This window comes from Rhincodon typus, chromosome 31 (genome assembly GCF_021869965.1).
Source record: "Rhincodon typus isolate 14 chromosome 31, sRhiTyp1.1, whole genome shotgun sequence".
NCBI lineage: Eukaryota > Metazoa > Chordata > Chondrichthyes > Orectolobiformes > Rhincodontidae > Rhincodon > Rhincodon typus.
In genome coordinates this window covers 17,639,787-17,662,127 of record NC_063362.1, presented here as the reverse complement: position 1 = coordinate 17,662,127, position 22,341 = coordinate 17,639,787, and the positions used below count along the sequence as shown (strand labels likewise).

Here is a 22,341-nt window from a genome sequence, read left to right as displayed (position 1 = left end):
GTTTGAAGTCCAGTTGGCAGGCACTTTTGCATGGTTACATCATTAATCCCACATACCGAACAAACAGTCTCTCAGCATCTCATTAAGTGTTAAACCAAAGTTACGTGCCTCTGCCAGTCGTCTTAACCTTGTCAAAAATCCCTGTACGGATTCCCCTGGTTCTTGAATTGCCAAGTAAAACCAATAATGTCTCAGAATTAGAGGAGGCTTGGTGTCATTAATATTCCTTAACCAGATCTGTCAACTCTTGAAAGATTTTAGTATTTGGTGCCTCAGGGAAAGTTAGGCCCCAAATAACTGAAGAAACTCCAGGTCCACAGCTGTCAGGAGAATTGCTTGTTGCGTTTCATCTGCCCCAATGTCATTTGCCCAGAAAAAAATAATGCATTCTTTCCACACATTGGGCCCAGTCTTCAGCAGGATCGAATGAGTCAAACTTACCAAATAACAGCATGATGCCAGAAATGCTTACCCCAATTGTGAGCAAATTTCTTCGAGAGCATGGTTTTCTCTTGTTGCCACCAAGTAACTCCACAGAGGCCGGTTCTTGTCACCAAGTCACTGTTTATTTACATGTGGAGAGTCCTTGACACTGATCCTATTCCCTCAGAGCCAGCTTTCAGCGTGAACAGAATCTCTGACACTCCTGTTTATTTCTGTCAGCCTGGGTGCCTTGACTGGGGCTTTTATTCTGGTCCAAACAGGGAACTCATGTTCTATGACCTCTATGAGGTCACATGGCTGACCTCATTACAATCACTACACTCTCTATTTAACTAATAGTCTGCCTGTGATTCCTGCTACCAATGTGCATGACCTCACACTACCCTACATTAAACTCCCATCTGTCAAGTTTTTGCCCATTCGCTCAACTTTTCCATTTTCTCATGCGGATTCTGTATGTCTTCACCGCAACATGCCCTCTACCTATTTTTGTATCAGCAGCAAATTTGGACACATTACATCTATTCCCTCCAACAAGTAAATAATATTTGGTAAATAATTGAGGCCCTGGGACTGATTCTTGTGGGACTCTGGTTAATTATTTACAATCTGAAAAATTCGCATTAGTCCTAGCTCTCTGTCTTCTGTGTAATAATCAGTTCTCAAACCATGTTAACATATTACCTCCAATGTCATGAGCTCCTGACTTGTGCAGTGAACTTTATGAATGCTTTTTTGAAATCCAAATATATGACATCTACCAGTTTCCCTTTATCAGCTTTGCTTATTATGTCCTCAAATTACCCTCGCAAATTTGTCAAACATGATATCCCTTCCTTTAAACCATGCACTGGATTTGATTGTGTTAAGCTTTTCTAAATGCCCTACTATTTTTTCCTTACTATGGAACTTTAGTATTTTCCCAACAACAGATGTTAAACTAACTGGCCCACATTTTCCTGCCTTCTGTGTCCCTCCCATCTTGAATGGGAGCTGAACTGTCGAAACACTCAGGATCCACTGAGTTCCAGATTTTCAACCAATGCCTCCATTATCTATGCAGTCACTGTCACTACTCACCACCACACATCTGTTTCTTTTTAACAAGGCTACTCAGTCTCCATTTCCTCTTTGCCTATTTTTCCAGATTGTCAAATACCCTTGAATATTGAGTTCCTAGACCTGGTCATCCTGCAACCACATCTCTGTAATAGCCATCAAGTTATATTTATTTGTATTAGTTACAACCATTTTGTTCAAATTATACAATCATTTTGTTCAAAGTCTGTAACTATAATATCAGTCTGTGCCTATTTTCAGAGACAGAAGTAAATCCCTCGTTGTTGTCCTTAACGTAAACTTAAATACAGTTGACAGTAACATTGTCAGAAAACGTTTAAGCTCTAATTTTTGACAGGACCCTTAGCTGATGCAATGCTTGTTGCCATGCATGATATGGATTGACCAATTAAAATGCTCAGGATAATGCCCTAGAGAACAATATGATGAAATCAGTAACATGACTAACGTTATTACTGTTTAATTTATTAAGTGTTTGATTAATTAGAAAATGAAAGTAGAAGTTGTCACCAAACAGACTTTCTTCGGAGCTGAATGCACTAATGTGGCAGCATATTACAATGCAGAGATGAATCAGGGACTCTTGTGTGCCTGAAAGCTCCATGGGTTGTGATCCTGCTTATTTAATCCTGGCTTTCATGTTTGGCAACCCCTCTGCATAGTTTTGTGTCTGAACCAAAAATAGGATAGCCTTAACTTCTTTTCCTTCCAGCCTAAATCACATATCTCAGGTCCCAACGCCCTGGAATGCTCCATATAACCACTAGACTGCTCTGAATTGGAGACCCATGTTCCACAAAAGGATTAAGGACTGGACTTTCACTGTCAATGCAGATGTTTGATTAGGGAAATTTCCTGATACACTGGAATGCCTCAGTAAAAACTATCTCAATTCATGCAATTTTTCGCTTCAGTGGCATTGCTTAGATGTATTTGGACCAGTGACTCTAGAGGCAGAACAGAGAAGACAACAAGATGGACTGGTTGGAAAGCCTGGCTCATTTTTGATTTCAGTTGTTTCAAGAGCTGTTGGGACCTCAGTCCCTTGCTCCTCATACCTTTCATGCCAATTCTTGTCCCTCAACCATCCTCATAGACCCTTTTATCCATCGTGCTTACTCATGCCACATATCCCACATGTACCCCTTATAGTCTCCATGCCCATTTAATGCTAACTCGTGCCGCACCACCCATGGTCTATTATACCCTCCAGGCTACCACCAAAGCCACTCAATCACTACCCATCATAGGTCCCAAATGGAGAAGGATATACTTAAACTTCTACGAATAATCTTACACAACTCTCATTCTTAAACACCTCATACTGATCAAAAGCTCCCAGTCACAGAACCTATTCAAATCTTTTAACTCTCCTCAATGATTAATATGCTATAAAAGCAAACTTCTATTCAGACCATGTCAAAGACAACTAATCCTTTAATAGATTGTTCAAATTGTCAATGAAAGTATAAAATTAGAGCCTCCTGCTGAGATAACTAACTTTTGAAACTTAGACAAGAAATCATAATGATACAGCACTAACCATTAGTGTAATATCAATAAAGAACTCAACTGTAACTGTGTGAATAACTTCTACGTTTTTCTAACCTATAGCTGATGGGTTATCAGGAGGCCTTCAAGAAAGAGATAAATTTCTAGATTTTAAAGGCACCAAAGAGTATGGTGAGGAAATGAGAATATGGTATTGAGATGTCATGATTCTGTTGAATTGGGCCAAATGGCTTTTTATACAATTGTTTCTAAATGTGGCATTGACATTTGTTTATATGTATAACCTGAAAAGTTGAGTGAGCAAACACATGGCAGATGCATCAGATGTTTCTCATTTAATTTTGTATATAATAGATCACAAACAATGTGAGAAGAATTGTTGTGACATATTTATACAAAGTGTATACATATTTATCTGCTTGCTAGAGGTTGAAAGTCTTATTTTGATAATTTACGAGTGAAGTTTGGGTGAGGGAGTATTCTTGAACAATCTGACTTACTGTTCTATAAAAACTGATTAATTCCTCAACTTGTCAGAGTTAACGTTTCCGGTCTGGTGACCCTTCCTCAGAACTCAGTCACAGCTGCTGCCAGACCTGCTGAGCTTTTCCAGCAAGTTCCGTTTTTGTTCCTGATTTACAGCATCCGCAGTCTTTTCAGTTTTAATTCCTCAACTTGTTCTTCTGATGTGAAACCTGAAACTTATAAGCAATATAGTACATCTTGGTCTCTATCTTTTCTCATCAATTTCAGCAAGTATCTGGCTTTGCTCAGTGGTAGTATATTTTTGTCAGATGCTGGTGGATTCAAGTCTCACTTTTGAACCTATAATCTAGGCTAACATTTCAGTGCATTGTTGAAGGCCCCATCTGCTGTGCTAGATGACATAACAGATACTATAGTACCATTGAAGAAAGATCAGAGACACTTTTTCCAAGTTATCCATGGTCAATATTTACCAACTCAGTCAAAATAGATAATCTAGCCAATATCAACTCATTGTTTGTAGGACCTTGCTATTTGAAAATTGGCTGCCTTGTTTCCTAGATTACAAAGTGATTATAATTCCTAAGTACTTCATTGGCTGCAAAGTGCTTTGGGATGTTCTGAGGTTGTGGAAGTGTTATTGTAAGTTCTTTCTTTATTTCAACTTACAAACCTGTACAGTTACTTAAAATAGAGACTTAAATGATAAAGCCACCACGTAAAGCTAAACTTCATAACCAAGCTCCAAAGTGGCCGGTGGCACTAACAAGAAGATCAGGAAGTCAACAGTGAATGGATTCCAAATCATGCATGAGTGACTTTATTTTTGAAGATTGTTTGTCTGTTTATTTCTGTCTTTAGCAGCTACGTCAGTTGAAGTCCCGAAAGTCGTCAATGTTTTTATTCCAGAACATTCTTCACATTTCCTTCATCAATTTGGATACATCCTGGCAATGCTACTGTTACTGGCTATTCTGATAACCATCATTGCCCTGATTACCCATCGACAAAGAAAAAGAGGTGATGTCCATAATTTCTTAATTTTTTAGTGGTTACTGATTTTATTCTTACCGGTCTTTTCCACCCCCACCCCTGGCCAGACTCTTTCAGTACACATGGTATACAGGTAACAGAGTTGGGGATTGGGGAGAGACTCGCTGTTTGCTGGCTACTAATTAGTCAGTTGTTTGGAGATATATGGGCAAGATTCGTACTGCTGTCTCCCGCCTGTTCCTGTATCGGAGTGGCTATCCTATGTTTTCCAATTCAGTCATAGGCTGAAGCATGTGTATATGTGCATACATGTGCTTGTCCACTTATATTGCAGAGATCCATTTGGTGAGGGATAGAATTGGAATCAATGTGTGCACATCTTTTTTGTTTATTTACAGATGTACACAACACAAACACAGACCTCTTAGCCTAACAATGACAGTTTCTAGTGGTGTATCTTTTAATAAATCAACAGTTAGTGCCCACCACCTACATAAAATGTAATACAGTTAATATACAACTAACATCTGTACCTTGAAAACATCAAGAACAAAAGGGCAAAAGCTTAACATTAGAACCAGGACATTCAAAAGTGAAATCAGAAAACACTTTTTTGTGCAAAGAATCATATAAATCTGTTCATTAAATGATTGGGCATGCTAGGGAATAATTGGGATTTTCCAGACTTACAAGGTTGATTTATTTTTGTTAGGTAAGGATTTGGAGTTGAGGTACCATACAAATACAGAAAATAGGAGCAGGCAGAGGTCATTTGGCTCATTGAGCTTGCTCCGACATTCAACACGATCATGGCTGATTCTCTACATCAACACCATACTCCCACTCTTTCCCATATCCCTTGATAACTTTCGCTTCTAGAAATCTATCTAATGCTTTCTTAAATATAAACTTAAATATCATTCTTAGCCTCCACAGCTATCTGTGGTAGGGAATTTCAAAGGCCCACCACCTTCTGAATGAAGAAATTTCTCCTCCTCTCAGTCCAAGATGGCCTACAGCATATCTTGAGACTGTGTATCTCTTGTTTTAGACCCCCTACTATCCCTGCAATTATCCCTACATCCAGTCTGTCCAGTTCTGTTTGAATTTAATGTGTTTCAGTGAGATCCCCTCTCATTCTTTTGTACTCCAGTAACACAGGGTACGATTGACCTACTGTCTCCTCGTATGACAAACCTACCATCCCTGGAATCAGTCCAGTGAACCTTTGTTGCACTCATTCTGTGGTTGGTATATCTTTTCTTAAGGCAAGACCAGTCATGATCTAATTGAATGGTGGAGCATGCTCGAGGGGCTGAATTATTTCCTGGTTTTATATTCCTACATTCAGACCTCAGTAAACAGAGAGCAGCTGAGGGATGCATGCTTCCTCTTTAGTTTACTATTTTCCTTTTTTCAGGTCTCCATTACAATGTGAAGACATCTCAACCGTAAGTATTGACTTATTATTCATCTTCCTTTCACTGCTATCAAGAACAAACTCCTTGGATGACTTGTGATCAAACTGTATACTTATAACATAATCTAAGCAACTAACCAGAGAAACCTTGAATTAAGGCCAAAGACCTTTTGGTGGAGACCTTCAGCCAAGTAACGCAAGTTTCTCGACCATGTGGCCTGCAATTCTTAAAACTCCTCTTTGCACCCTGAATAGGGCAACCTGTCTTGAGGGAAAACCAAAAGCTGATGCTGCAAACATCCCAACCTGAAGAAAACATGCACCTTTCCCAGAAAGCTCAAACATTCTGTCTGCAGTGGCAGTAATTTGCCACATGAGAAACCTGTGTGGTAGATTTTATTTACATGCATTTTCAGAAGTGGATGTCACGAGCATCATCCTTAGGTGCCCTGAATAAAGATCACCTGCCTATGTGACATTGCATTGGATAACACTGTGGCTAAATCTGGGGAGTGCACACATCTGCTCCTGTGTCAATTGAATTCAATTCTGGACTCCCAGGCATCAATCTGATATTCAGTCATCTGCTTTCTCTCTCAGGATCGAAGTCTGGTGCTTCCTACCTCCAGGCTTTCATTTATTTATGCCTGTGTCCCAGCTTTTGATCTCCTTGCTACTCTTTCTCCGGTTCCAGTTCTCCTGTCTGACTTCCAGTTCCAGATTCTCAATCTCAGATTCCTAATCTTCTTGCTGCCATCTTGCAGGCTCCTGCTCCACTGTCCCCGTTTCACAGTCTTTTCCTGCCCTTGCTAAGGCTCCACTATCCTATTCTTCTGTCTGAAATCGTTTTTAAAATTAATCAATGAGATATGGACATTACTGGATGGTCCAGCATTTATTGCCCTTCCCTACCTGCCCTTGAGAAGATCATGGTGAACTGCCTTCTTGAATCACTAAAGCATATGAGCTAATGTTAGACCCACAATCCCGTTAAGGAGTGAGTTCCAGGATTTTGATCCAGTGACATTGAAGGAACAGTGATGTATTTCCAAGTCAGGGTGGTGAGTGACTTGGGGAGAACTTGTAGGTGGTGATGGTCCCATATATCTCTTTTGTCCTTGTCCTTCTAGATGAAAATGGATTTGGAAGGAGCTGTCTAAAGAGCCTTGCTGAATTTCTGTAGTGCACCTTGAAGGTAATGGTACAGTGGAAGATTTGCCCTGCCATTAGGTTGCAGATTGGAGTACAATTCTGCTGCTGATAGTCCACGGAGGCACATGGGTGCCCAGTCTTGAATTGATTTTGGTTGGAATTATTGTTGTCAAATCTATCGAGATACAGTGAAAAGTATTGTTTTCTGTGCTATTCAGGCAATTATTATTGGAGAGGATTCTGAGAGATAGTATTTATGATTATTTGGAAAAGCACAGTTTGATTAGAAATAGTGAGCGCAGCTTTGTGAAGGGCAGGTCATGCCTCACAAGCATTATTGAATTATTTGAGGATGTGACAAAACACATTGGTGAAGGCAGAGCAGTGGATGTGGTGTATATGGATTTTACCAAGGCACTTGATAAGGTTCCCCATGGTAGACTCATTCAGAAAGTAAGGAGGCATGGGATTCAGGGAAATTTGGTTGTCTGGATACAGAATTGGCTGCCCATTAGAAGACAGAGGGTGGTAGTAGATGGAAAGTATTCAGCCTGGAACTCGGTGACCAGTGGTGTTCCATAGGGATCTATTCTGGGACCTCTGCTCTTTGTGATCTTTCTAAATGACTTAGATGAGGAACTGGAAGGGTGGGTTAGTAAGGTTGCCGATGACACGAAGTGGATAGTATGGAGGGCTGTTGTAGGTTGCAACGGACATTGACAGGATGCAGAGCTGGGCAAAGAAGTGGCAGATGGAATTCAACCTGGAAAAGTGTGAAGTGATTCATTTTGGAAGGTCGAATTTGAATGCAGAATACAGGGTTAATGGCAGGATTCTTGGCAGTGTGGAGGAATCGAGGGATCTTGGTGTCCACGTCCATAGATCCCTCAACGTTGCTACCCAAGTTGATAGGGTTGTTAAGAAGGCGTATGGTGTGTAGGCTTTCATTGGCAGGGAAATTGAGTTTAAGATCTGCGAGGTTATGCTGCAGCTCTGTAAAACCCTGGTTAAACCACACTTGGAATATTGTGTTCAGTTCTGTTGCCTCATTATGGGAAGGATGTGGAAGCTTTAGAGAGGCTGCAGAGAAGATTTACCAGGATGCTGCCTGGACTGGAGGGCAGGTCTCATGAGGAAAGGTTGAGGGAGCTAGGGCTTTTCTCATTGGAGCGAAGAAGGATGAGAGGTGACTTGATAGAGGTTTACAAGGTGATGAGAGGCATAGATAGAGTGAATAGTCAGAGACTTTTTCTCAGGGCAGAAATGACTATTACGAGGGGGCATAATTTTAAGGTGATTGGCGGAAGGTATAAGGGAGATGTCAGAGGTAGGTTCTTTACACAGAGAGTAATGGGTGCATGGAATGGACTGCCGGCGGTGGTAGTGCAGTCAGATACATTAGGGACATTTAAGCGACTCTTGGATAGGCACATGGATGATAGTAAAATGTAGGGTATGCGGAGTAGTTTGATCTTAGAGTATGTTAATAGGTCAGCACAACATCATGGGCCGAAGGGCCTGTACTGTTCTATGTTCTATGTTCTAAGTCATATCTTGCAAAGCACATCAGGGTGGTAGAAGAGAATGCAGAATATAGTGGCTGAATCTTTTCAAAGTCAATCCTATTTAGCATGGTGTAGTGCTACATAATACAATCTAATGTATTCCCAGTGTGATGGACTTTGTCTCCACAGGGACTGTGCGGTGGTCACTCTTACTGTCATGGGTAGAAGCATTTGCAGCAGTCAGATCAATGAGGATGAGGTGAAGTATGTTTGCTCCACTTGTCAGTTCCCTCACTACCTTCACCACTATTGGGGTTGGGGGTGAGGGGCGGGGGAGGGAAGGGGTGGTGGTGAGCAATATGAGGAGGTTTCCTTGCCCATGTTTCACCAAATACCATGAGATTTCATGAGATCCAGAGGACTCCAGAGGTCAACTCCCTCCTGACAGAATATCCTTGTGCCACCACATCTGCTGCCTACTGGTGGTTCAAGACGTACTCAGGGATGATGATGGCGTCTGGGATATTGTCTGTAAGGTATGATTTCATAAGGATGACATATCAGGCTTTTGTTGTCTAGTCCATAAGTCAACTCCCCCAATTTTGGCATTAGCCCCCAGATAAAAAGAACTTTGCAGCATCGACAGGGCTGGGTTTGCCGCTGTCCTTTCCGATACCTAGGTTGATGCCAGGAGTCATGTGTTGGCCAGACCAATAAGGATGCCCGTTTCCTCCTCTACATTAGTGACCAATATAGGTTTATCTGACAAACAACAGTGGTTTCATTGTCATCGTTAGACTTTTTATTTCCAGATTTTTTTTTAAAATTGAGTTTGGATTCCACTATCTGCCATGTTGTGATTCAAACCCAAGTCCTTAGAACATAACTCTGATCTCTGGATTACTCGTCGAGCGATAGCACCACTATGTCATTGCCTCTCCCAGTGATCTCCTGATTCCCTTTCTCATGCTGCTGCTCAACTACATTGTATCTTAGATGCTCTGTCTTCTGCACCCTTATGTCAAGCTTCTGCTTTTCCTTCTCAGGCTCCTGATCACCTTCTCCCTCTCTCACACTCCCACAGTTGTGCATCCCTTTTTTAATACTGCTTGTCTCCTGCACTCCTGTCTTGAGTTTGTGATCTCCTGATCCTTCTTTCTGCTTTTGATGCTCTGCTTCCTTCCTGTGTACCTTAGACTTTGTTAAAATCTGCTGTTTGGGAGCCTGGTTTACAGAAAAACCAGCTTAAAGAAACAACAAATTGTCCAGTTTTTTGACCTGTGGTCGTTATGTATTATATTTGCGTTCCTTTATATGCAGAAATATAGGTAGCAATTTTATTTTAATTTTAGACAGATACAGTCTACACTAGAACAAATAATTTTTTTATGCAATTTCTAAAAATAAATATAAATAAGGATTGTTCTAGGAGCTTCATTAACTCCTAAGGTCATTTTCTCTCTTAAACCAACAGAAGAACAGATGTTACTCTCAACGATTTTGTGATTGACACAACTGACCTGAGATTGAACAAAAATGAGGGAATGAAACTGGGTATGTGTGACATTGTTAAAATTTTCTGACTAAAAGGTGCACTCAAACTTCGCTGCTTTTCTCTCATCCATGTCTAATCTCTTTTTGAAAATACAAAAGGTCAAATAGCCACTCATTCTGTCAATTGATATAATTTACTGACAGTTGGATGCAGGGTTCAAGACAACCTAACTCAACATCTAAGCACAATGTTACTTTCAAACCACACAGTGATCAGGAATTCCCCATTAAACTCCATATGACTTAAGTATACCCTAATCCCAGCCCAACCCAGCGCAGGCTGAGATCAGCTAAACGTACAGATCAGGGATTGTACATTGGACCTCCTTAGTTTGAATGGGTCAGTGCTGCAACAGGTAGTGGTGCACTTACGGACTGAGCCATCAAGGGAAGTGGACACACTGACACCCGAAGGAAAATTATTGCTGTTAATCTCTGAACCAGTGATCATTTAAATATCTTGATAACAATCCTAGTATTCAGCACTCATTGATTAACTTGTTTGTTTAACATGGCAGCCAAGAATTAGATGAGCTGATTATCCTGATAGGAGCACCATCCCATATTTTGTCACTGAAGATTTCTGTGTCACTTTCTAAGCAGGAAACTATATCATTTCCTGTAGCAGTCACAACTTTAGAGGCCCATGAGATGGGGAAGGCATCCAGTTACGGTATGTCAGGTGTTTGGGCATGTGGGAGGGGGAATATGGCTATCCTGAACATTTGTGCTTGTTGCAGTGTGATAGTACACAAGTTTTTATTTTTAGCAGACTACAAGAACAACATACTAAAGGAGAAGGCTGCAATGTCCCAACAGAAGGTGGAACTTCTCAGGGACATCCCCCCAAAGAACTTAGATAGAGGTACATTTGGACTTTTCTCACTTTTTAAAAATATGCTCATTATGAAGTCCATCTTTTCATCTTTCTCAATCCTATTGCTATCTAGCAGTAATCAGCCAGGAGCTCAGTGGTGGAATGTGAGTATGAGACTCATTAGGATCAATGGCTTAATTCTGTTCCTATATATTATGTGGGCAAAATTTTGTAACCTCCACCATGGCAAATTCGGTGATGAAAAAGGAGACTGCCCCATTCCCACCCTGATGTAATCCGTGGCGGGTATGCTGGCCGTGCTGCCAATTGTTGCCTTTAAGTAGAGATAACACAGTGTGGAGCTGGAGGAATACAGCAGGCCAGGCAGCATCAGAGGAGCAGCAAAGTTGACGTTTCGGGTCAGGACCCTTCTTCAGAAATGCAGAGGGGTAAGGAGCTCAGAAATAAATAGAGAGAGGAGAGGTGGGGCTGGGGAAGGTAGGTGGGATGGTGATAGGTAAGTGCAGGTAGGGAGTGTTGGGAAGTGGTCAGTTAATTGGGAGGGGTGGATCAATGGGAGAGAGCATGAACAGGTTGTGTCAGGTCAAGGAGGCAGGGATGAGAGGGAAGATTGAATGGGATGAGGCTGGGGGTGGGGAGATTTTGAAACTGGTAAAATCCACATTGGGCTGTAGGCTCCTGTGGTGGAATATGAGATGCTGCTCCTCCAGTTTGCGGGTGGTGTCATTGTGACACTGGAGGAGGCCCAGGATGGATATGTCACTCAGGGAGTGGGAGGGGGAGTTAAAATGGTTCACAATCAGAACGTGTTGTCATCTGTCGCAAACAGAGTGCAGATGCTCTACAAAATTGTCTCCAATCCTCCTCTGGGTCTCACCGATGTAGAGAAGGCCACAATTGGGACCAGCGGATGCAGTAGACCAAGTTGACGGATGTGCAGGTAAACCCCTGTCTAATGTGGAAGGTTTGTTTTGTGCCTTGAATGGAGGTGAGGGGGGAGGCGTAGGGACAGGTGTAGCACTTCCTGCAGTTGCAGGAAAAGGTGCCAGAGGTGATGAAGCTAGTGGGGAGTGTGGAGCGGACGAGGGAGTGACGAGAGAGCGGTCACTATGAAAGGCAGGTAGGGGTTGGGAGGGAAATATCTCTTTGGTTGTGGGGATAGATTGTAGGTGGCAGAAGTGGCGGAGAATGATACATTGGATGCGGAGGTTGGTGGGGTGATATGTGAGGACAAGAAGGATTCTGTCTTTATTTTTGTTGGGGGGAGGGGATGTGAGGGCAGAGGTGCGCAAAACGCAAGAGATGCGATTGAGTTCATTTTCAATCACCAGAGGGGGGATGTTGCAGTCCTTGAAATAGGAGGACATCTTGGGAGCAGACACGGCGGAGGCGGAAAAATTGGGAGTAGGGGATCACATTCTTGCAGGAAGGTGGGTGAGAGGAGGTGTAGGTCTGGGTAGCTGTGGGAGTCGGTGGGCTTGAAATCGATATTGGTTTTGAGGCAGTCATCAGAGATGGAGACAGAGAAGTCCAGGAAAGAGAGGGAGGTATTGGAGATGGTCCAGGTGAATTTGAGGTTGGGGTGAAAGATGTTAATAAAGTTGATGAACTGTTCAAGCTCCTCGTGGGAGCACGAGGCAGTGCTGATAGTCATCAATGTAGCAGAGGAAGAGGTGTGGGAACAGTGCCAGTCTAGCAGCAGAAGAGAGACTGTTCTACGAATCCTACGAAGAGGCAGGCATAGCTTTGGCCCATGTGGGTGCCCATGGCGACCCCCTTGGTCTGTAGGGAGTGGGAGGGGTTAAAGGAGAGGCTGGTAAGGGTAAGGACGAGTTTCGTTAAGCGGATGAGAGTGTCGGTGGAGGGGGACTGGTTGAGCCTGCGGAAGAGAAAGAAGCGGAGGGCTTTTAGGTCATCTGTGTGGGGGATACAAGTGTACAGGGGTTGGATGTCCACAGTGAAGATGAGGTGTTGGGGGCCAGGGAATTGGAAGTCTTGGAGGACTGGGGGGCATGGGTGGTGTCCCGGATGTAGGTGGGGAGTTCCTGGACTGGGGGGAGAAAACAGAGTCAAGGTAAGCTGAGAAAGTTCAGTCGGGCAGGAGCAGGCAGAGACTTTGGGTCAGCCAGGACAGCCAGGTTTGTGGATTTTGGGAAGCAGATAGAAACTGGCGGTGCAAGGTTGGGGAATGATGAGGTTGGAGGCTGTGGGTGGGAGGTCACGCTGCTACACTGGCACTATCCCTCACCTCCTCTGCTACATTGATGGCAGTATGGGTGCTGTCTTGTGCTCCTACAAGGAGCCTGAACAGTTCATCATATTTACTAACACCTTTCACCCCAACCTCAAATTCACCTGGACCATCTCCGATACCTCCCTCTCTTTCCTGGACGTCTCTGCCTGCATCGCTGGTGACCGCCTCGAAACCGACTTCTATTTCGAGCCCACCGACTCTCACAGCTACCTAGACTACACCTCCTCTCACCCACCATCCTGCAAGAATGCGATCCCCTACTCCCAATTCCTGTGCCACATCTGCTCCCAAGATGGGGTGTTCCACTCCTGCACATCCCAGGTGACCTTTTATTTCAAGGACAGCAACTTTCTCCCTCGGTGATTGAAAATGAACTCAACCGCATCTCTTGCATTTCCTGCACCTCTGCCTTCATATCCCCTCCCTGCAACAAAAATAAAGACAGAATCCTTCTTGTCCTCACATATCACCCCACCAACCTCCGCATCCAATGTATCATTCTCCACCAGTTCTGCCACCTACAATCTATCCCCACAACCAAAGAGATATTTCCCTCCCAACCCCTACCTGCCTTTCATAGTGACCGTGCTCTCCACCATTCCCTCGTCCGCTCCACACTTCCCACTAGCCCCACCACCCCGGCACCTTTCCCTGCAACCAGAGGAAGTGCTACACCTACCCCTACACCTCCCCCCTCACCTCCATTCAAGGTACAAAACAAACCTTCCACATTAGACAGGCGTTCACCTGCACATCCGTCAACATGGTCTACTGCTCCCGAAGTGGCCTCCTCGACATCGGTGAGACCCAGCGGAGTCTCGGAGACAATTTTGTAGAGCATCTGCTCTGTGTTCGCGACAAATGACAACACGTTCTGGTCGCAGACTATTTTAATTCCCCCTCCCACTCCCTGGGTGACACGTCCATCCTGGGCCTCCTCTAGTGTCACAATGATGCCACCCGCAAACTGGAGGAGCAGCACCTCATATTCCGCCTCAGGAGCCTACAGCCCAATGTGGATTTTACCAGTTTCAAAATTTCCCCATCCCCAGCCTCAACCTATTCCATCTTCCCTCTCATCCCTGCCTCCTTGACCTGACACAACCTGTTCATCCTCTCTCCCAACTATCTGCCCCTCCCACCTCACTGACCAATCCCACCTGCACTCACCTATCACCATCCCACCTATCTTCCCCAGCCCCACCTTCGTCTCTTTATTTATTTCTGAGCTTCCTTCCCCCTCCGCATTTCTGAAGAAGGGTCCCAACCAAAACAGCAACTTTCCTGCTCCTCTGATGCTGCCTGGCCTGCTGTGTTCCTCCAGCTCCACACCGTGTTATCTCAGACTCCAGCATCGGCACTTCTTACTATTTCTGTAGCCTTTAAGTAGTCAATTTTTGTTTACTAGAGAGCCTTATAGCACCTTCACACCTAGCAGCATGTAGGGTGAGAGGAGGGTTCATTATGTAGGCAACATGTCAAGCAAATCTATGCAAGGTTGTTTGTGGGCTCTCAGTCAGTGCATGATTCACTGTCAAGAAGGAGGGGCCTGCTGAGGGCCAATCACCTGGTAAATACCGGCTGCACAGAAAGTGGTTCTGCAGTGGCCATCAATTGCCTGATGCCAGCCCACTGCTACTGAAATACTAACACAGGTGGGTGGACAATGAGTGTGCCAATCCCCCAGTCCAGCACCTGCCATAATGAAGAACTTGTGTTCTGTGTCTGTGCTTCCTCCATGCTTAGTTTGGGAATCTGTGGGCTTGATTTTTGTGGAGTATATCAATCCCCACCCTTAACCCTGAAATTCAGCTCATAACAATTACATTTGACAATAAGTGATGAGAGACTTAGGTACTCAAGGTCAATTCAAATCCACAGCAGAAAGAGGGGTGGCTGCTACCAAATGTTTCTCTGATAATTAAACATTATAGTTAGCAAACGCTGTTTGTGCTAATTTAAGAAAGAGTCAATATTAATTACTTTGATTTATTTCCTCAGATTTTGAGAAGCAATATTGGAAATAAGGAGAATGATGCTGCTGGCTGGATCCAGAAGCTGATCAGTGAAGGGTCTATATGAGAAAATCAGTTGCCTCTTATTAATATCATTCAATAATACAGCGCTTAATAAAAGTATACATATCAATGGTATTGTCACAAACATATCCCAGAACGATGCAGCACGTTTTGCAGAACCACAATTTCAAAATGCTTTGTTGGGAACCTTTCATTTATCTGACATGTCTGTCAATCCTTGATGAGGGAAACAGGCACCAGTAGCAATATGCATGAGCATCATTAGTCAGAGGGGGATCAGAGAATTTCATGGCTGGCTGTAGATGACCACATGATGTTAGCTGCAGAGAGAGTGGTGCTTCTGGAAACACAAGAATGTAAGGGCAAGTGCCACTCCTTTAAAAGTAGTTGGCTATGGTGTCACTCAAAGGAATGGCCATCAAAGTTCAATGATACACAACTTGTAATGTGAGGCTGCACAATAACTCACAGTTATTTTCCAGCCAAGACTAAAAAGAAAACCTGAGCAATTTGACAGCTTGAAACTAACATCATTGTGGATCACTAGTCCTGTCACCTGTTGGCACCTGCAATTCATCAGCTCAGCTTACCATCTCTAATTTTACAATATCTTTCCTTCCAGCTCCAATCCCTGTTGTCACCTTTTCTTCAATACATCTATCTCCAGTTCCCCAGTTTCTGTCTTTCCACCTCCAGCTCCCACACTGTTATTCCTCCATCTCCGATTCCTGTATGACATCCCATTCTAACTCTAGTGTCAAAGTTTATCTATCCCTCCATCTCCGACCCCTTAGCCCTTATCCTTCAATCTGCAATCCTCAATTTGTTATGTCTTTCTGACCCCATTCCCACAAATATAACTATTCCTGTATCTCCAATCCCTCAGTCACTCTATCCTGTATAGCACCTCAATCTGTCTGTCTTTATGTCTTCTGTCCCATAACGTTTATGTTTCAATTTGTCCCTCACTGTGTTCCTTCTGCCGTTCCCAACTCCTCTTGACCAGCAGTTTGCCTCTATAAAGGTGAATTGTCTCTTAGAAATTAGAATTCATCGAACAAGTCTTAGGAAGTGAAGTGTTCCAATGATATATTGTGAGTAATTTCTGATATATGCTGCATGAAATTAGTACCACCCCATGGTAATCCAAAACTGCAACAATTTTTATAACCAACACACAGAACAGCAATTATTCTAAACAGTGATATTATACAAGATTATTAAACATGTGACAATTATTTAATCTATTTGTCTTTTTTAATAAAATGCTGTAATTTCAAAAATCACATCCCATTTCTCTGGCACCTATTCAGTCCACAGAGTTACTGAGACAGCATCCAGGTGTTTTTACCTGCACTTAGATTTTCTTTCTTGATTTTCTTTGCACATGATTGTGTCATCATATAGATCACTTATTGCTGGCCTGTGATCTGTAGTGTTCAGTCTTGAATAACAGTCACTGACCTAGTTTTATTAGAGTTCAGCACTGATGCTAGGAGTAAGCCTGAGGTAACCGCTGCTGGCCTGGGATTAACATCACAGGTCCGTAACTAGCAGTGGACCCTATATCCATATATAATGTGTGGCTTCAACTGCGATATAAATAATAATGTCGATAATGTGGCAGACTGGGCAAGTATTCCCAGTCCAAGAAAAACCGCAGCCAGTGCCGCAATAAATAAAATACTGCTCTTTGATTTGTTTATTCTAAGCACCCAATATTTTTTGTAGAAATAAATTTAATGGAATGAATAAGTCGCTCCTGTATATTAATTAAGCATGAAAAACATTGCAGTTTTACAAAATCAAATCCAATTTTATTGCAAAAATATTAATCAGCTGGTCATTTATTTAATTGAACTCTAGTCAGGCCAGCACCAAGAACAAAATGAGTCAGAGAGAGGTTCTGTAAAATGAAGAATTTAGTTGACACCAAGCTGGCCTTTTTTATATACTGAGGATTGTAGAAGGAAGCAGGAAAGATGAAGAAAGAATTCCACAGTTTGAGGGCTAAGGGAATAATGCGTTTGAATAGGAGATAGAATGTTGAAATTTGATTTTAACATAGTGAGAGCTACGGGAGAGAAACAGGAAGTGTAGCTAGCTCCCCATCTATCGATGTTTTGTCCATCACTTAAACTATTTTCTATCTAATGATATTTTGGTACTAAAATGAACTATTATCCCAAATCCATGCAAACAATCAGGAAATCACTTATTCAGCAAAACTTCAGTGTTGCTACTGGTGCCATCTCCTCCCTGACTCTATTGACTGCAGGTATTTTTGCAGGCTAGTATATGTGAAGGTGTTGACTGAGGAGATTTGTAGTGAGTTGGCAGCAAAAAGGCCTCTGATACTTGAACCAAACAATGTCCACTCCTGTTCTGGAAGTTCTACTTTTGCTAACTTGTTGGATAATCTAATTCTGTAATGAAGTTCTCTTCATTCTCTGACCTGCAGGTACACCCAGCAAGTTTCATAATTTTTATAAAAATATATTATCATTCTGTAGACTTTAGTTATTGGAAATAACATTAAAGCCTCATTTGTGATAGTCTTCCCAGTATAATAAACTTCCTACTCTGAGCCAATAAGGATTCTCTTACATGATAGACTTGCAAACCTCAATCTTCAGTAACATGCCCTTTCAAATCTGTATGTGTTTGTCACTATGCAGATTGTATGTTGTAATACCAATTCCAAATAGACTAAAAGACAATTTGGGAAGAATGAAGACTGGAAGTGGAAGAGGTAAAAATAAAGTATCAAGATGTAAGGTGAGATTGGAGTAGTGCAGGAATAGGCAGCAAGTTAAAACATGTAATTTAAGCATGATAGGGAGTAAAATGTTGGCTTTGGATAGAATCAAGTCAGTGCAGCAACTAGAATTGGACTGTTCTTAGGAGGATACCATAATACAGGAGTGGGATCAGAACAGGATAGGCTTTGGGATTAACTAGTAAAGGAGTTGAGGCAGAGTGAGTTGGTATTGAAATTAGCCTTGGCAGTGATTAGGATTGACCCACTGCAAGAAGCATTAATGACTCAAGGGTAAAAGTAGAACAGGGGTTGAGGCAAAAGCAACAATTTGTATTTACACAGCATCTTTCAACATTGTAAAGCATCAAAGTGCTTCACAGAACCAACATAAAGTAAAATTTCTGACCAAGGCACATAAGGAGATATTAAGAAGGTGACCAAAAGCTTGGTCATTACCAAAAGGTAGGTTTTGAAGAGTGCTTTATTTGAAGGACAGGAAAATTTCAGAAGGCACTGAAAAGCTTAGGGCCTAGGAAAGTTTTAAAAAAATGGTTGCCAGGGTAGAATGATTAAAATCCTGGCTGCACAAAGGCCAGAATTGGAGAAAGGCAGATATCTGAGGTTTGTAGGTCCTGAGGCGATTACAAATTACAAAGCTATGGAGATACTTGAAAATAAGGATACAAATTTTAAAATTGAGGTGTGGCTGCAATAATGTAAGAGTTAGAATACAACTAGAAAATCTTTGGATGAACTCAGTTTGAACAATGGATTAAAGTAGGTGACTGGCCTGGAGTGCATTAGAATACTTGAGTCTGGAGGTCACTAAGGCATGGTCGAGGTTTCATCAGCAGACAAGCTGAGTCAGGGGTGCAGACAGACATTGTTACAGTGGTTAATGAAAGCAGTGCAGGGGTTGGGATAGAAGTCATGACAGAAGTGCAGAGTTTGGGGTTGGGTGACCATGGTATTGATGTTTATATTGGCATACATCAGATGAAAAAGCTTTGTTTATCAATGTGAAAATTTACTGAAAACATTAAAACATAATGACATCTTCACTTTGCAAAGTATGGGAATGAATTGAAAATGAACTTTTATTTCTAAAATTACATTTCTAATGTCCACTTTATCAGTTTACAAAATGCTGAGTGGATTGCTGAAACCTGGCCTGGGAGGGGAGGAACATTGTCATAAAATCTTCAAGCATAAGACAGCAAGGCCTCATTCTCTGAATACTCTATCCACCCCAACGGACATGTGAAGGAGGGACAGGTGTTAAAATATCAGATAGGGAAATTAACAATCTTTCCTTTTAAATTGCATATATTAGGCCACAGATAGCAATTCCATATATGGAAAATGGGGCTGTAATTAGTTACCCAAAATCATGCTCTGATAACTTTGATAGCACTAAGACTTTTCATTATTAGGCAAGAAGTAAAATCTGTGGGATTCCGCCAATTGATCCAAGATTGGAGTTCTCAACATTCCAAAGTAACCAACCCTTTCAGCATTCCTTGTGCAATAGCCAGGCCCCTCAAGGGAGCTTTCCCCCTCGTTAAGCCCCACCCCGCAGCATTACTCACCTCGATAAACAGCTTGCCCACTTCACTCCTGACCACCATCCTCTCCCTCACTTTTAACTTTGGGTCAAAATTATATGTAGTAGAAAGTAAAATTATTAGAACTGTAATGCACATGAGACCTGCAGAGAGGAGGGGAACAGACAAGCTTGATTTAATGATTTCCCGCAAAGGCTTGAAAAAAATGGAACACTCAAAAGCGTTTATTTAGAAAAGAACAGTGGAAGACAGATAAGTCAGAATAAAACAGTCTGCTGTAGTCCTGTGATCCTAGTCTTTAGAAGATTGAGTCTGCTGTTTGGTTCTTGACCTTTTTCTATTACTTAATTCAAAATTATTTTGATTTTTGGCACATCAGGAAATTATTTTATAAATATATATATATCTGTGTCTGACATGTGTTGCTGTTTCTGTTTTCAATACTTTACCTTTTTTGAATTAAAGCATTAGATCTGCTTTGTAGTCTAACCAGTGCAGCAATTACGATCAGTGTGACACAAACTATGGTGTGCAAACATAACATGTCGCTGCAATAGGGCTTGCATTCTTACATAATAGTCACATGCAAATGATAGGCAGTCATTTCCCTTTATGACTGTGTGTAGTATGAATTTAAAAATGTTGGCAATTAGTGCCTGCTCACCAGCCAATCAAATCACATTATTATTCTTACATGCTTGTCTCAAATGTGTTATAGCGTATACAGTCTCTGTGTATACTGGCTTGATACAGTTCTACAGTACTTTGTTAAATGAGCAAATGTTCATGAATGCAAATAAAGAAAACATGTTTTGCTTTGTCTCATTTATTAGGCATCTGTTTCCATGGCAGCCACATCTACTGCATAGTCAGAATATGTGCATTTCACTCAAAATTAATTCAGAAATTACAACATATTTAGGTACAAGAGGCCATTCAGCCTGTGTGATGGTCTATTCTGCTTCATTCAGAGAGTCTGGGCTGCTGTGCCAGCATATGTTTTAACATGCATATTGTAGTTTGGAGCTTTGTATAGTGATGGTAGAGGTTCCTATGTTCTTTCGATCATGTGGCTGATCAGGAATTGCTCCTGCTTTTGGCATGTGTTGGAAGCATTTGAGATCGTAAGACATTAGAGCAGGAGGCAATTCATTCCATTGAGTCTGCTCTGGTATTCAATGAGATCATGGTAATGTTACCTGTCTTTTCCCTAGGATGGGGGATTTCAAGACTAAGGGGCGTATTTTTGAGATGTGAGGAGAGATTTAGAAAAGACATGAGTGGCAAACTTTTTTTTACAGAAGGTGGTTCACAAGTGGAATGAACTTCCTAAGGAAGTGGTATATGCAGGCACAGTTACAACATTTAAAAGACATTTAGATAAGTACGTGGAAAGGAAATGTTTGGAGGGATACGGGCCAGGAGCTGGCAGGTGGGACTACTTTAGTTTGGGATTATGTTCAGCATGGACTGGTTGGACCAAAGGGTCTGTTTCCATGCTGTATGATTCTATGATAATCCTGAACTCCATTTTCCTGCCTTTTCCACATATCCTTTGGTTCATTTACTGATTAAAGATATTGATCTCTGCTTTGAATATACAGTAAATCCTCTGTATTAATGAATTGTGAATTCTCCTTTCCGCGATTTTTAACCTATTTCTAAACAAGCACCACACTCGCAAATTTCATTGTTTGCAGATGTTCTCAGAAACTGAACTCATGTATATGGAGGAGTGATTGTACTCAAGGCTGGGTCATTAACAGCCCTCTGTGGTAAAGAATTCCACGGATTCACACACCTCAGAGATAAAATTCCTCCTCATCTTCACCTTAAATGGGTGAGCCCATATTCTGAGGTTATATCCTCTTGTCAGCCTGATCATATTACGCATTTCTAAACATTCTGCTAGTACATCACTAACAGACTATGATATTTTCCCGATAAGTGATGTTAAGCTAACTGACTTACTTTTCTGGGTCTTCTCTTTTTAAATAAAGATGTTACACTGGCAGTTTTCCAATCCTCTGGGACTTCTCCAGAATCTAAGGATTCAAGGAAGATTACTATTAGTCAGAGATAACAGTATGGAGCTGGAGGCCTCACATCACCCCACCAACCTCCGCATTCAGCGTATCATTCTCCACCACCTACAATCTGACCCCACAACCAAAGAGATATTTCCCTCCCCACCCCTATCTGCCTTTTGTAGGGACTGCCCTTTCCATGACTCCCTTGTCCACTCTACACTCCCCACTAATCGCACCACACCCGGCACCTTTCCCTGCAACCGCAGGAAGTGCTACACCTCCCCCCTCACCTCCATTCAAGGCACAAAACAAACCTTCCACACTAGACAGGGGCTCACCTGCACATCTATCAACTTGGTTTACTGTAGCCACTGCACCGATGTGGTGTCCTCTACATCAGTGAGACCAAGTGTAGACTTGGAGACCATTTTGTACAACATCTGCCCTCTGTACATGCCAAATGACAACACCTTCCGGTTGCCAATCATTTTAACTCCTCCTCTCACTCCCTAGGTGACATGTCCATCTTGGGCCTCCTCCAGTGTCACAATGACATCACCCACAAACTGGAGGAGCAACACCTCATTTTCCACCGCGAGCCTACAGCCCAATAGTCTAAACGTGGAATTCACCAGTTTTAAAATCTCCCCACCCCGGCCTCATCCTATGTCCAACCCTCCCTCTCGTCCCCGCCTCCTTGACCTGACA

At 42.2% G+C, this 22,341-nt stretch overlaps 1 protein-coding gene across 3 annotated transcripts in view; it reads left to right on the top strand.

The window, feature by feature from the left end:
* LOC109919809 (matrix remodeling-associated protein 8) overlaps positions 1–20,423 on the top strand; it is a 65,078-nt gene extending 44,655 nt beyond the window's left edge. Inside the window, exons 6-10 of one of the 3 annotated variants that reach the window (XM_020519853.2) lie at positions 4,387–4,542; positions 5,936–5,966; positions 10,067–10,146; positions 10,916–11,011; positions 15,240–20,423. In XM_020519853.2, coding sequence (XP_020375442.2) covers positions 4,387–4,542; positions 5,936–5,966; positions 10,067–10,146; positions 10,916–11,011; positions 15,240–15,265 — 389 coding nt within the window. In that variant the 3' untranslated portion in view covers positions 15,266–20,423. Of the gene's footprint in view, positions 1–4,383; positions 4,543–5,935; positions 5,967–10,066; positions 10,147–10,915; positions 11,012–15,239 lie in introns of all 3 variants that reach the window. The other 2 variants (XM_020519860.2, XM_020519840.2) reach the window with 2 other exon arrangements.
* Positions 20,424–22,341: the final 1,918 nt, after the last annotated feature.